At 40.3% G+C, this 13,917-nt stretch overlaps 2 protein-coding genes across 4 annotated transcripts in view; one reads left to right on the top strand and one right to left on the bottom strand.

Moving 5' to 3' along the window:
• Window positions 1-515: 515 nt before the first annotated feature.
• Window positions 516-13,917, top strand: part of LOC118767534 — a 50,168-nt gene continuing 36,766 nt past the window's right edge. For both annotated transcript variants that reach the window (XM_036512241.1, XM_036512242.1), the window contains exons 1-2: window positions 516-860; window positions 8,916-8,996. In XM_036512241.1, coding sequence (XP_036368134.1) covers window positions 685-860; window positions 8,916-8,996 — 257 coding nt within the window. In that variant the 5' untranslated portion in view covers window positions 516-684. The remainder of the gene's footprint in view (window positions 861-8,915; window positions 8,997-13,917) is intronic.
• The window catches only part of LOC115223171 (inositol polyphosphate-4-phosphatase type I A), a 100,131-nt gene continuing 99,194 nt past the window's right edge, over window positions 12,981-13,917 (bottom strand). For both annotated transcript variants that reach the window (XM_029793607.2, XM_029793608.2), the window contains exon 25: window positions 12,981-13,145. In XM_029793607.2, the coding sequence (XP_029649467.2) occupies window positions 13,019-13,145 (127 nt within the window). In that variant the 3' untranslated portion in view covers window positions 12,981-13,018. The remainder of the gene's footprint in view (window positions 13,146-13,917) is intronic.

The raw sequence follows: 13,917 nt of genomic DNA, 5'->3' as shown, positions 1-13,917 counted from the left end.
ATGGTACTACTTGAGAACGGTGGTCCCGGTGCGCGCACTCGGAGTAGTCCCGCATCCGCGCTAGCTAGTCATAACTAGTCGATCCTTACTTTGTGTTTTTGTTATTTATTTTGCTTTTGTGTTTTATTTACTTTGCTAGGTAGTCGTTGTAGGATCGACTAGTCATGACTAGCTAGCGCGGATACGCGAGTGCGCGCCCCGGTACCACTGTTCTCAAGTAGTACCTACATATATTTCCTTCAGGGCGACCCGGTAGCCATGGGCCATGGAACTAGTTATATTAGTTAACTTGTGTGAGCCAAATGCTGTCTCGTTCCAGCGTAGAAGGGTTTCTCCACGTGTTTGGCTTGCTTGGGAGAACCGTGAGGACGCGTGTCCATTCAATTCGGCTGCAGATCCGAAAAGACGGATCCAGCGGGAAATCTTGCTGTTGGTAGTTCTCTGCGCATGCGCATGAGGGAACTTCCTCCGGCCTACCGGAAGAAATCCAACTCTGCACAAGCGCGCCGAAGACTTCCAAAATGGCTTCACTCCACGTCTTCAACCGAAAGTCACTTGGCTTGATTATAATAAGCTTATGTCTGTTTTTAGATAGCAAAGTGTTAGCGCGGCTGAAGCCAACTTCTACGAAACGGGACTTTGGGAAGGCAGACAAAACCAACTCCTTCAATTGACTGGAATAAGATGTCGCCATACTTCGATGGCATCGTTGCCATTTTTGTCGATCTGCCAATTCTTGCCTCACACCGTCTTCTCCGTCTTGAACTTCGAAACTGGTTGTTAAACCAAACTGGAAATAAGCAATGCCAGGATATCCTGAAACCGCTGAACCATGCAGTCTTTGCAAATAATCGTAACAAGTAAGGAAATCCCCTTCAACTAATTCGTCTTTCAATCGTGGAAATTGAAGTTGACCTCTTCAAATGTTCATCTTACAAAATCGTTAATTTCGAAAGGCAGAGTGGGGGGGGGGCGATTTACAGTCGACAGACGTTATTTTTGTTGTTTTTGTTTGTTTGCTTTGTTCTTTGTTTTTTTTGCTTTCGTTTGTTTGTTCTTTTAGTTTGGCGAATACTTCTCTGAAAAAAAGTATCCTGCTAGTTCAAGAGAGAATAGGGACCTCTGTACCCACCTACCATAGCAGGCGCTCCATCAGATGCACAATATTCTTTTCTATTCTAGGCACAAGGCCTGAAATTGGGGCGGGGAGGAGGCCAGTTGATTAGATCGACCCCAGTACGGAACTGGTATTTAATTTATCGAGCCCGAAAGGATGAAAGGCAAAATTGATCTCAGCAGAACTCAGAAGTTAAAGACAAAAGAAATACCTATTTCTTGACTACCCATAAGGGGGTAGTAAAGAAATAGGTACCCACAAGGGGCTAAACATAGAGAGGACAAACAAGGACAGACACACGGATTAAGTCGATTACATCAACCCCAGTGTGTAACTGGTACTTATCTAATCGACCCCGAAAGGATGAAAGGCAAAGTCGACCTCAGCGGAATTTGAACTCAGAACGTAACGGCAGACGAAATACCATTTCACCGGCGTGCTAAAAAGATACACCATCATTAATCATTGTTTGGAAAATTCAGAACTCCGGAGATGAGCAAATGTTTTTGGCGTCGATGGCCATTTCAATCTGTACGTTGGGGAATTGTGTTATTACGAAGTGGAATTGTATTGACAATTGTGTCAGGCTTTTTATGTATTACATTCAAGAGAACTTCTTCAATAACAGACTGAAGTACGGTTTCTCCCACAGCGTGAGACCCACCGGCCTTTGCGACCAGTAATGCAACGTTGTACGATGCAATCAACCCGTTATCTTACTGCACAGCTGCTTTCTGAAATTCCGAGATCAACGTTTTCTGCTTTTCGAATGAGGTCTTAAGATACGAGAAAGATGACAAAGCTTTCTCCTTCTGATCAGGATGCTTAGAATATAAATGATACTCGAAGCTTGAAGGCTTCTTGGCTTAAAGTTGGGTTGCACTGAAGACACTTAGGTAAGTCAATGCACTGAAGACAAGCGATAGATCCTAATGTGATAAATAATAAATACTGTATCGACGATAAATTCTCTTAGAGACATTGGGGTGTTTAAAATTCATATAATATATGGAGAAAACTTATATTGTTGCTTGAAGCCTGTTTTCAATAATCGACAATTACGAGAACACAGGACCATTGCAATCACTTGGCCATCAATAGAGTCCAATAAGTTCGAGTGGCTGTCTGTTTACATGAGCGTTGGCATTGAGCTGTGAACAGGTCCACACCTGGCATCGTCTACAATATTCTAAGAGGTGTCAGTTTTATGTAATCATTCGCTACTGGCGACGTTTGCAAGTTTACCAGAGAGTCACTTCTTAATCTTACCTGGAAAGTTGTTTTTAACCTTTCCTTATCTCATTTACATCCGAAAAAAATGTTATTTCGTCCGAAGAACCATTTGAATATTAACGACACTTCTCCAAACTAGTTTATACTGAAATATTCCGTTTTTTGCAGAGATATTTATTTCTTATTCAGGAATGTGGTACAGTTATTCCCATTTAACCACCTTTTTCTTTTTTATGATACAGGTCCTTTGCATATCTCCTTTAATTATTTTTTCGGTTAGCATGCCTTATATTTCCCACCAAAATTTCCAATCGCCCACCATTTTTTGATCAGTTGCTCATCGCCCAGGCTGGAAAACCTTAAAACTAAACTTGATCCCTCTTACATTCTCTCTACTTAAAGATCCCTGTTGTTTCTCAGTAACCCGGCAGAGTACGCTGAGACCTGTTGATGGTTTTAATGAATCAAAGGGACTGGGAAATTTCAATCACATTTCCTACTTGAGCAATGTCTCTTCATTTTCAACTACGGACCCTATTTTTCACAGCGCAGTTTAAAATTGCTTATTCATGATATATATACATGGATACGTCTGTGTGCGAGAGAGTGCGCGTGAATAAGATGTATATTTATTTATTGAATATATATATATATATATATATATATATATATATATATATATATATATACATAAATAAATACATATGTAGTGGATGTATGTGTGTATTAATAAATACAGAAGTTGTTTCGTGATTAAATAGAGATTTATTTACACTACATAAATTTTGTAAGCAATGCTACGCATTGCTTGTACAGAATACATATTAAAGAATATGTTTGCGTGTGTGTGTGAGTAAATCATTCAGGACAGTAACCTGTAGGCATATTCTCTAGTCGTCTCCAAAACGCGGGGTGTCTGCTTGAGCGTCAGCTCCGATTGTCTGTGTCTCTAGTCGTTTTTCCCTTTCTATTTATAAAATCTCAAACAGCCAGAAAAATAGATATATCGCAACAAAGTTACTGTTTAAGTAGGTCATCGTTCGTCCACTTGAACTTCGCTTGACATGGCTCAGGTCGGAGGTCAAAGGGAGACGATCAATCACTTTTTGTCAAAACAAAGGAATCTTAATTTCGCGCCTAAACGTGCATTGGTATTTGACGACCGATGATTCTTGGATTCGATTTTGAATCCAAGCTTAGAGAAGGAAGTGCTAATTCTTACACATACATACACACAAGTTTGCATACATGAGGCTAACATCATGAGACTTGGAAAGCAGCTCTTTGAGCAGCATTCCTTGTCTGATCACCTTAAATACATGCCTAAAGAAGTCTCACAATTCTACCACAATGCATCACCGGATGAAAGGATGAGCGTACATCAGCAGAAGACCATGCATGGATACGTTATTAGAAAGCTCCGTGATGATAGTAACATTGATCATCAAAGCAGTTTATCATGGACCAACAACCGGATTACTACCTCTCACTTTGAAGGGTGTGCGTTTGCAATTCACGAATAATAAATATAAACCAATGAGCAAAAGAGACAGCAATGTAGGAAAAGCAGTGAAATGTGGCAGACGATGCAGACTTTGTTAACACCGAAGATATCACTCACATCATAAGCACTTGTCCGAAAATGTCATCACGGTATTATCTGCCAATGAGACATAATGCTGTAGCTAGGGCACTATATAATGAGATCCATTGGAAGGATAACCTCGAGGCCAAAGAAATATAAACCTACTATATGGTAGAAGCCATAGCCACTCATAAAAAGGAGTACTGGTGGAATGTCTCAGTAAAATGTAAACATATAGACCTGACATAGTAATTAGGGATTGAGAAGAGAAATTGCATAGAGTGACGGAAACCAGCTGCCCAGCGGATGTTTAGATGATCAGCAAGAAAGAAAATACATACGCTGAACTATTGAGGAATCTAAGGCTACTCTATTCACATTGCAAGTTCAGGTTCATACCTGTAATTATTGAGGCGCTGGGATATGTAGCACTCTGCCTAAATACCTGTTTTTTTATTACCCACAAGGGGCTAAACATAGAGGGGAGAAACAAGGACAGACAAACGGATTAAGTCAATTACATCGACCCCAGTGCATAACTGGTACTTAATTTATTGACCCCGAAAGGATGAAAGGCAAAGTCGACCTCAGCGGAATTTGAACTCAGAACGTAACGGCAGACGAAATACAGCTACGCATTTCACCCGGCGTGCTAACGATTCTGCCAGCTCGCCGCCTTACCTCTGCCTTAATACCAATCTTGAGAAAGTAGGTATCTCAAAACCAGAAAAGAGAAAGCTGGATCGAAGACTACAGATCCAATCCGTCACTGGAACTGTAATCTGTAAAACATTCCCGAAATTTATCATTTAAGTATATATGAGCATGTCTAGATATGTAGCTATATGCATGAGAATACATAAATCAAACAAAACATGAAAATCTGCTCATATACATACATACATGCATGCATGCATACATACCCACCCTGTTGTTGATGTTGAAATTCCAATGAAGGAGCTTTGGACATAGGTTAGAAACCGGCTCTTTCTCCATTAGCAAGAAATCTTGAAATAAAATTGAATAATGACACACATACATACATAGAGGAACTGAGAGCTGTCAGCTTTTAGCAAGACCATATCTCTGTGCTTTTCCAGTACCATTGCTTGTACCAATATTTGTGATATTGGACTGGACATCAAAACAAAACAAGTACTGAAGACCACTGCCAACTTCCACATTAACAGCAGCACGGACAGGATTTATGGGAGACGAAGTGATAACGGTAGAGGCAAAAGGTTTGTGCAACCCGCCTTTCAATATCGCATTGTATCATTCAGACAACACCTGCTGAACAGTAAAGAAAGCAATGAGTATATTCCATGTGTACTCAAAAGTGAGAACAGCAACATCTTCAGAGTTGGAGAAGAACCACTGAGCAGGTACTCTGAGAATACAGCTATTCCATGCCATCCAAAGAAGGTTGGATTGGCCAACTGAAACAAAAGTCTGGAGGAGAAGCAGGCATCATGTCAACAAAATGCAATGCATGGGTACATATCCCTTAAGCTAGAGGGCAACAGTAGCATTGACAGAAAGAGTAGCTTCTCCTGGACCTGTGATAGATACATTACATCCCACCTAGAAAAATATGCCTTTGCTATCCACGAAGGGGAGATAGATACTAAATACCTGATAAACAAGAGGGACAAAAACATCACCAAATCTCCACATTGTAAGTGAAAATGTCGTCTCTGCAGTCTACCAGTGTAGAAGATATCACCTGCCTCATCAGCAGTCTACCAGACACTACCTGCTCCTGAAGCATGATATGGTTACAAAGATTATATTTCCAATGTTATCTGCAGGAAATACTGTCCTGACGTATACATGAAAGGCATGTCAGAACCAGCAGGTATTCACACCATTAAAAACAGGGAATACTGGGGGAACATTCTAATAAAAACATCAATTCGGAGCGAATGTAACAGACCTGATATTGTTCTGTGGGATAAGGAACAAAAGTCTTTTGGGACCAGCATGGAGTAGTGATGAAGAATTTTCAAACAAAGGGCATCACAATTAACGGGGCATATTATGCTTCTCTGCTGCAGAACTTGTGGGACACATCAAAGCAGAGAAGCATGGTATACTGACCAAAGGAGTCCGCCTCCTCCAAGACAACACCCCAGTTCACAATGTGCATGCTGCCCAAATGAAAGCACTCTCCTGCAGCTATGAACTCCTTCCTCATCTCCCTTACTCTCCTGATGTCACACCATCTGACTTCCACCTCTTTCCAACCATGAAGTCTTTTATGAAGGAGAAACAGTTTTCGGATGATGATAAACTTATTTCCGAGGTAAAGTCTTGGCCCCAGACGCAACCTACCGACTTCTACAGATGAGGTTTTCACAGTTGCGTAAAGCGAGAAGTGTATCACCATTTGTGGTGGCCATGTAAATAAGGACTAATAACTATGCCAAGTTTCGTTTATCCCAGTCCTTGGGAAGTGGGTCAGGGGAAATCTTTAATGAACACCCTTCGTGTATACCCAGTACACGCTTGGTGACACCCGACAATTGAACTTTATTCATCTGTCTCAAGCAGGGCACCACATATAAACCACCACACACAACAGCTGTGTGTTCTATCAATACTCCTTGTGTTGATGTTTATATACATATTCAATAACAATGAGGTGTGATGGACTGGCGTCCCGTCTAGCTGGGGGGGGGATACATACGCCACAGAAACTGGGAAACCGGGCCCACGAGTCTGGCTAGGCTTGAAAAGGGCTGGAAAAGAAAAATGTATGTATATATGTGTGTGTGTGTGTCATTGTTCAGTTTTATTTCAAGATTTCTTGCCAAAAGAGAAAGAACCGGTTTCTAACCTAGATTTAAGGTTCCTTCATTGGAACTTCAACATCAACAACAACAAGGTATTTTTGTTTGTATGTAGATTTGTATGCTTTCTTATATGCATTCGCTATCCACAAACAGGAGATAGATACTAAATACCTGCTTATATGCATTCTCATGCATAGAGTTGCATATCTAGACATGCTCATATATATTTAAATGATAAACTTTTGGGAAGTTTTACAGATTTTTACAGTTCCAGTGATGGATTGGATTTGTAGTCTTCGAATTAGCTTTCTCCTTTCTGGTTTTGAGAAGCCTAAGTTTTATATAGATAGATAGATTGATATCAGCCGAAATTGCGAGGATGATCCGGTTCTTGACTGCAGATTAGAGGCTTCGAATGACCCGTCCTTGTTTTTTGTATCGTCTATTTGGATGTTTTGTATTCTTGTCTCATTTTGTATTTATATATATATATATATATATATATATATATATATAAGTATCGGGGACATAAACACACCAGCATCGGTTGTCAAGCAATGCTAGGAGGACAAACACAGACACACAAACACACCCACGCATATATATATATATACAATGGGCTTCTTTCAGTTTCCGTCTACCAAATCCACTCACAAGGCTTTGGTCGGCCCGAGGCTATAGTAGAAGACACTTGCCCAAGGTGCCACGCATATATATATAGGCGTAGGAGTGGCTGTGTGGTAAGTAGCTTGTTTACCAACCACATGGTTCCGGGTTCAGTCCCACTGCGTGGCACCTTGGAGAGAAAATAAAATAAAATATATATATATATTATATATATATATATATATATAAGTATCGGGGACATAAACACACAGCATCGGTTGTCAAGCAATGCTAGGAGGACAAACACAGACACACAAACACACCCACGCATATATATATATATACAATGGGCTTCTTTCAGTTTCGTCTACCAAATCCACTCACAAGGCTTTGTCGGCCCGAGGCTATAGTAGAAGACACTTGCCCAAGGTGCCACGCATATATATATAGGCGTAGGAGTGGCTGTGTGGTAAGTAGCTTGTTTACCAACCACATGGTTCCGGGTTCAGTCCCACTGCGTGGCACCTTGGAGAGAAAATAAAATAAAATATATATATATATATATATATCCTGTCTATATATAAGTATATACATCTTATACACACATAGTTGTGTGCAGACGTAGTCTGATCAATAAATATCCGGACTGTAGCTATAGTAACGATGCTAAAGCTTGCAGAGTGAAGCTGCTTGACAAAAATTGATCTTGGACTCTGCTGTAGCAAAAGAACATCACAGGAAAGAAGAGAAATTTTGCATCAAAATGCTGAACAACATCGCACGGCCCAAGAGAATTTATCCCTGGAAAGAAGAGAAGAAATTCTATCAGTGGCCTTCCTCCGCATGAGATTAAAGTAAAAACTGGAGCACCAATAATGTTACTCAGAAATCTTGATCACAAAAACGGTCGTTGTAACGGCACAAGGTACAAAATTGTAACTGCCAAAAATTGAGTGACGTTGATGTGAGACAAATTGTACTGGTTACACTTTTCCTGATGACGGTGCTGATGATGTCCTTAACTGAGTGGAGTATAGTATTGAAGAAAGTGAAAGGTGATAGGAGAGGAAGGGCATCTTGTTGAAGAGGAGATACATGACTTCCTCAAATGAAAATGGAGAGAGATGGGGAGAGCATCGCCTCAAGATACAAAGGGACTATGAGAGAGATGGGTGGGTAGGTAAGTTCGCAAGACGATTTGAGACGTGGGGTTGTAGACACAGTAAATGTCAGTTTGGGAGGGGAGGAGTGAAAAAAAAATCGAAGTGGATCAAGGAGGGAGTGATAAGGGACAGTAATAGGGATACAATGTGAAGTGTACAGCATCTGAGTGAGTAGTTGTAATCAATTAGAAGAGTGAAGGTGGGATGGATGTCAGAAGGTAAGTTGTGCAGAGAGGTTTGACAGCAACTCAGTTTTGCAAATGGATGGGTTTTGTTGAGTGCAGTACATTGTCATTCATCTCGGTACCTTGTCATTGTGAGGATTATCTTGAGATCGGTTTTCTCTACTTTATCTTCCTAAGTCTCTCTTCCACAAGTTCCGTTCATGTTTAATGACCGGCACTTCTTTATAACAGCTCTCCTCATCCACCATCATCACATGACCATACCAGCGCAGTCTTCTCTTGCACAGCGACGTCGATTATGCAGCAAAGCATGTAAGTTTTATTTCTTTCTTGTTTCACAACCATGTAGTTTGGCTGTTTGTATTCAAGTGTCATACAATCTGACTTTCACTCTGAGAAAGAGAAATCTTTCGTTCACAACATCGGTTCTCTGAACTATCTCCAACCAGTTCTCACTCTGGCAACTAGACCTCCACAGCTCATTCTCTAATACCTCTCAACAGCCTCTTGAGTTTTCCAAAAACATTTTCCGTATACTCATAGTGTTTCTGGCACCTATGCATCTGTCGCAAAGTCTCTTTTCTCTGCTAGCCTTCCTGTAATTCCTCTGCATTTCTTAGGCATTCATAGTTTGCACTGAATACCAATATCTTTTCTATATATAGAACGGGGTCATTTACCTGGAGGGATTAGCATCCTGCCTGTATTCTTGTTCACTAAAACTTAAGTCTTAGCTTCTCCACCTGGAATTTCATCGCCAATTTTACTGCGGTTTCAGCTATAAGAACAAGATGATCAGCATAGAGGAGTTCCCATGGAATCAGTCTTAAATTCTGTTATGGCCTGGGGCACTATGATAAATAGGAGGGGACTGATAACTGAACCCTAGTGAACTCTTACCTCTACACTAAATCCATTGCTGTACTTACAGACAGCATCACTAACTATTCGTCGTCTCCAGACACGAAACCAAGGATCTGTCAAAGTTTTCTCCAGATTAATGAATGCTACGTACAGAGGTTTACTTTTTGCTTAATACATCTCCGGCCAGTTGTCTTAGTAGAGAGACTCAGGAATACACAGCACAAAACCAAAATTGCATCTCATCTAGGCAAGATCTCTTCCTAATTAATTGAGCTGTCATGAAAATCCTTGAAGACTTTCGTGACCTGCTCATTTGGTACTTCTGTAATTACTTCTCTCGAGGGCACCTTGTAACAGGTGGCTATTACACCGCTACACTTTGGCTATGATATCTTCTTATTGTATTGTATTGGCATCCTTTCTGTCTCGGGAGACAATGGAGTTGCGCATAAAATAGTCCAGTCCGGCTTTTATATTTCATGTCCTGATACATTTCCTGCTGTGGCTGTGTAGTCCTATCCTGGACAAACACTCCCTCTGGCAGGTACTGCAAATGTAGCGAAGACTGTTCCTGGCTGGTTGTAGTGCCATGGTCTCTTGTTTACGTCTCTTCCTTTCTTTCCATTTCTCCTCTCTCTCTCTGTCACTCTTTTGTATTCCCTCTTTTACGGTACGTCGCCATTCTCCACGGTTGATGGCAACTGCCTCCCAACCGCCTCATGGCCAACTGTGGCCTCTCTTGCCAAGGCGGTTTAGCCCATAACCTACTTCAGATATTTTAAGCATCTAAAAGTAATTCCTGATGGACCAGTGACTTACCTGTTTTCATATCCTTAATAGCTTTGTCCGTCATACTGCTCTCAACAAAAAGGGCCGGACCCTTCACATTAGGAAGACTTTTTCTCTCATTCATTCGCCACATCTCCCCCCCCCCCATGCCTCTTTCTTTTCAGAATCACTAGGTGTAAGTCTACCATTATCCTACCATACACACTTCTCTTCCACAACATCTTAGAACTTTCCTGATACACTGCCTTGCAATGTGGAATACCTCATACCTCTGATTTTCAGGCCATAGAACACTGGCAGACCTTTTTCTTACTGCTTCTCTCTTTCTTTTTGCTTCTCTGTCGTTTTACTGTTCCATTCTAACCGTTTCAGCTAAACAAAGAAGTTATTCTAAACAATTTACTCAAAACTCACAAAAATAAACTATCCAATTCAGCTGATTTCCTGCCTCATTGTTTAGCCCCTGGTCAGCCCTGATCAAGCTAACCAATGTTCCAGCCTGACCATTCTGACATTTTCATCAGCCAGTTTAATCTAAAACTACAATTTCCAACTGATCCTTATTTCTCTTTAAGATTTTAATATGTGATTTGAGAGAAATTTGACTGTTATTCCTAGCAGTTCAAGTCACAGCACAGTAGCTTCCTCATTTGGCTCAACAACTGTTTGTTTGTGTCCATTGTGGTAGAATTAGATATGTGGTCTACCGGTTATTTGTATCAGTATAAATAGTTCCAACTTAGCAAATCAACGAGGCCAACATGTAATTTGGGGGGAATTAAAACAATGCAACATTGGCACCGGTTCCGTATTACGCATCAAAACTCAAAGAATAAAAGTGAAAGAATGACATCTATATTGCATTGTGATATACTGTTTCATTTTTACACTTTTAATTCTAACCACAACGACGACGATGTGACATTTTGTATAGGACTGTGTATCTGTCTATGAATGTATGAGTGTATATATGTCTCACAGTGTCTCTCCACGTAAGGTAAGTTATTAAAAACACCATGTTTCACTTCTGTTATTCTTAATTCAACAAGTGCAGTACTTTGGATGTATTTGGTTAATTCAATAATGTTGGTTTCACCCTTTAGAATTTGGATTATTGTCAAATTAAATCATTTTGAAAGAAACAGTAAAGGCTTGGCTGTGTGGTAAAAAGTTTTTCTACCCACACGGTTCTGGGTTCAGTCCCACTGTGTGGCACCTTGGGCACAGCCGACTAAAGCCTTGTGAGTGGATATGCTAGATGGAAACTGAAAAAGCCTGTCATATATATATATATATGCATGTATCTATGTGTGTATATCTTTGTATCTCTATTAGTCCCCACCACCCACAACTGGTGTTTGTGTGTTTACATCCCTGTCACTTAGCAGTTCAGAAAAAGGAACTGATAGAATAAGCACCAGGCTTTAAAAAAAGAGTATTGGGGTCGATACATTCTTCTATAATTCTTCAAGACAGTGCCCCAGCATGGCCGCAGTCTAATGATTGAAAGGTAAAAGATAGTATATTGCATAGCTTCAAGATTTTGATGTTGTGACTGTTTCCTTTTTATTTTAGCCATTGAAGGGTGGATGCTAGATCCGATCGGGCCCAAAACAGGCAGAATCTTTTGGGATAATTTAAATGCTAAAGGGTTAACACGTCGTACCCGCAGCAAATGTCTCATTTACACTGTAGAAGTGGGTAGGTATATAATGTCCCGGATGCTCCGTAAAATTCAAAATCTCTATCCATTGGCTACATGGTAAGAAGCTCATTTCCTAACCACATGGTTCCAGGTTCAGTCCCACCATGTGGTACCTTGGACAAGTGTCTTCTTCTATAGCCTTAGCCTCAAACCAACCAGTGTGTGTGTGTGTGCATTTGCTGCACGCCATTGCTTGTCGACCAATATTGGTGTGTTTATGTCCTCATAACCTAATGTTTTGGCAAAAGAGCACAATGTTTAAAAAATAAGTCCTGGGGTCGATTTGTGTGGCTAAAATCCTTCAAGGCAGTGCCCCGTCAAGGTCACAGTCAAATGACAGAAACAAGCGAAAAAAAAGATGGAAGATTGTTAAATAAACATGAAATGAAACGGCTTTTGAACATGAAATTTCTTTCTTCTTTTTAAATTGCAATTAATGGAAAATCTTGCATAAATTACACATTTTTTTATTTTGTAGCATGTGAGTGTGCATGTATGTAGATGATATCTAATTATTCCTAATGATAAATAAAACCATTCTAAGACATAACTCAGCAGTGGACTTCAAAGAATGGAAACAAAAACGAATTCTTTAAAACACTTAGAAATCAAACAATTGGAAAAATGTGGTGGAATCTGTGTGCTTCTCTGCCAGGAATTTCTCATGAAGAAACATTGTTCATTCAGTACACATTATATATTTTGTACTTGCACATTTAAACACACACACATACGTGTGTGTGTGTGTGTGTATATATATATATATATATATACATACATACATATACACATATAGATACACACACACACACATATATATATATATATACATGTGTGTGTGTGTGCATACAAGTACATAAGTATACATGCATACATATACACACACACATACAAACACACACCTACATACATATTAATACATGTGCGTACAATGCACGTATATTCAGACAATATTTATTGAGGATTTTCCTTTCCATTAAGTATTTCCATAAGTCCCTCTCGGTGCCCTGTACAACCTGGGGATTGAAAGCATCTGTAATGAATTGAAATTGTACTTCCGCACACCAACGTTCTTCAGAGTGTTCTCTCGCCGGGTCCCTTCGCTGAGGATCAGAAAGAAATAAAAACATTAAGTAAATAAATAAAGAAAAGAAAAAGGGGGAGATTTAGATGACTGGGGGGGGGGTAGAAATGTGCCCAATCAATTTACATTTGACAACAAAAAGGACCACATCCCACACAGACACATGCTTTTGCAGCCTCATCTTTCGTCTCCCTGACATTTCATGGTACACTGGACTCTTAATCAATCTGCATTCACCATGGGTCCTCATCCATGCCAGCATTACTAGCTTCATTCAATTCAATACATCCACTCGAAAGTGGCTTTATCTGGCATCCAAGAATTTCATTTCTTCTTTGCCGAACACTTCCTCCGTTATGGTGACAACGTTGATGACTCCGCAGCAAGAATTCCAACACAGAAGAGTCGATGGCAGGGCAATGTTGACGGAGGACGACAACGGTTTTGTTGAGCCTTTCTTCCCTCTTATTTCACTTCTTTCTATTCTCTTTTGATGGTTTTGAAGTTTGGGAAATGATTTAGGCTCGAGTCCAGTGGCTTTCAACGTTGTTTTGAGTTGGGCCTTGTAAATTCAAAGAGGACAACCCCATGGCCCTTTCCCTGAAGTGAGCTCACTGGGAATAAGACTTGGCATGGGAACCTTGACGCTGCCATTCTTGCTACATGTCCTGGCCATCAAAGATGGTGTTTCATGATCAGCGACCCAGTGCTTTGATTGGTTAACTCTCAATAATGTGGGCAGACATACAGGTAGACAGGTAAACAGGCAGGTAGACAGGTACACATAAATA

This window comes from Octopus sinensis, linkage group LG22 (assembly GCF_006345805.1).
Source record: "Octopus sinensis linkage group LG22, ASM634580v1, whole genome shotgun sequence".
Lineage (NCBI taxonomy): Eukaryota > Metazoa > Mollusca > Cephalopoda > Octopoda > Octopodidae > Octopus > Octopus sinensis.
The sequence above is the reverse complement of the archived record's forward strand: the minus strand, read 5'-3'. Positions and strand labels throughout refer to the sequence as shown.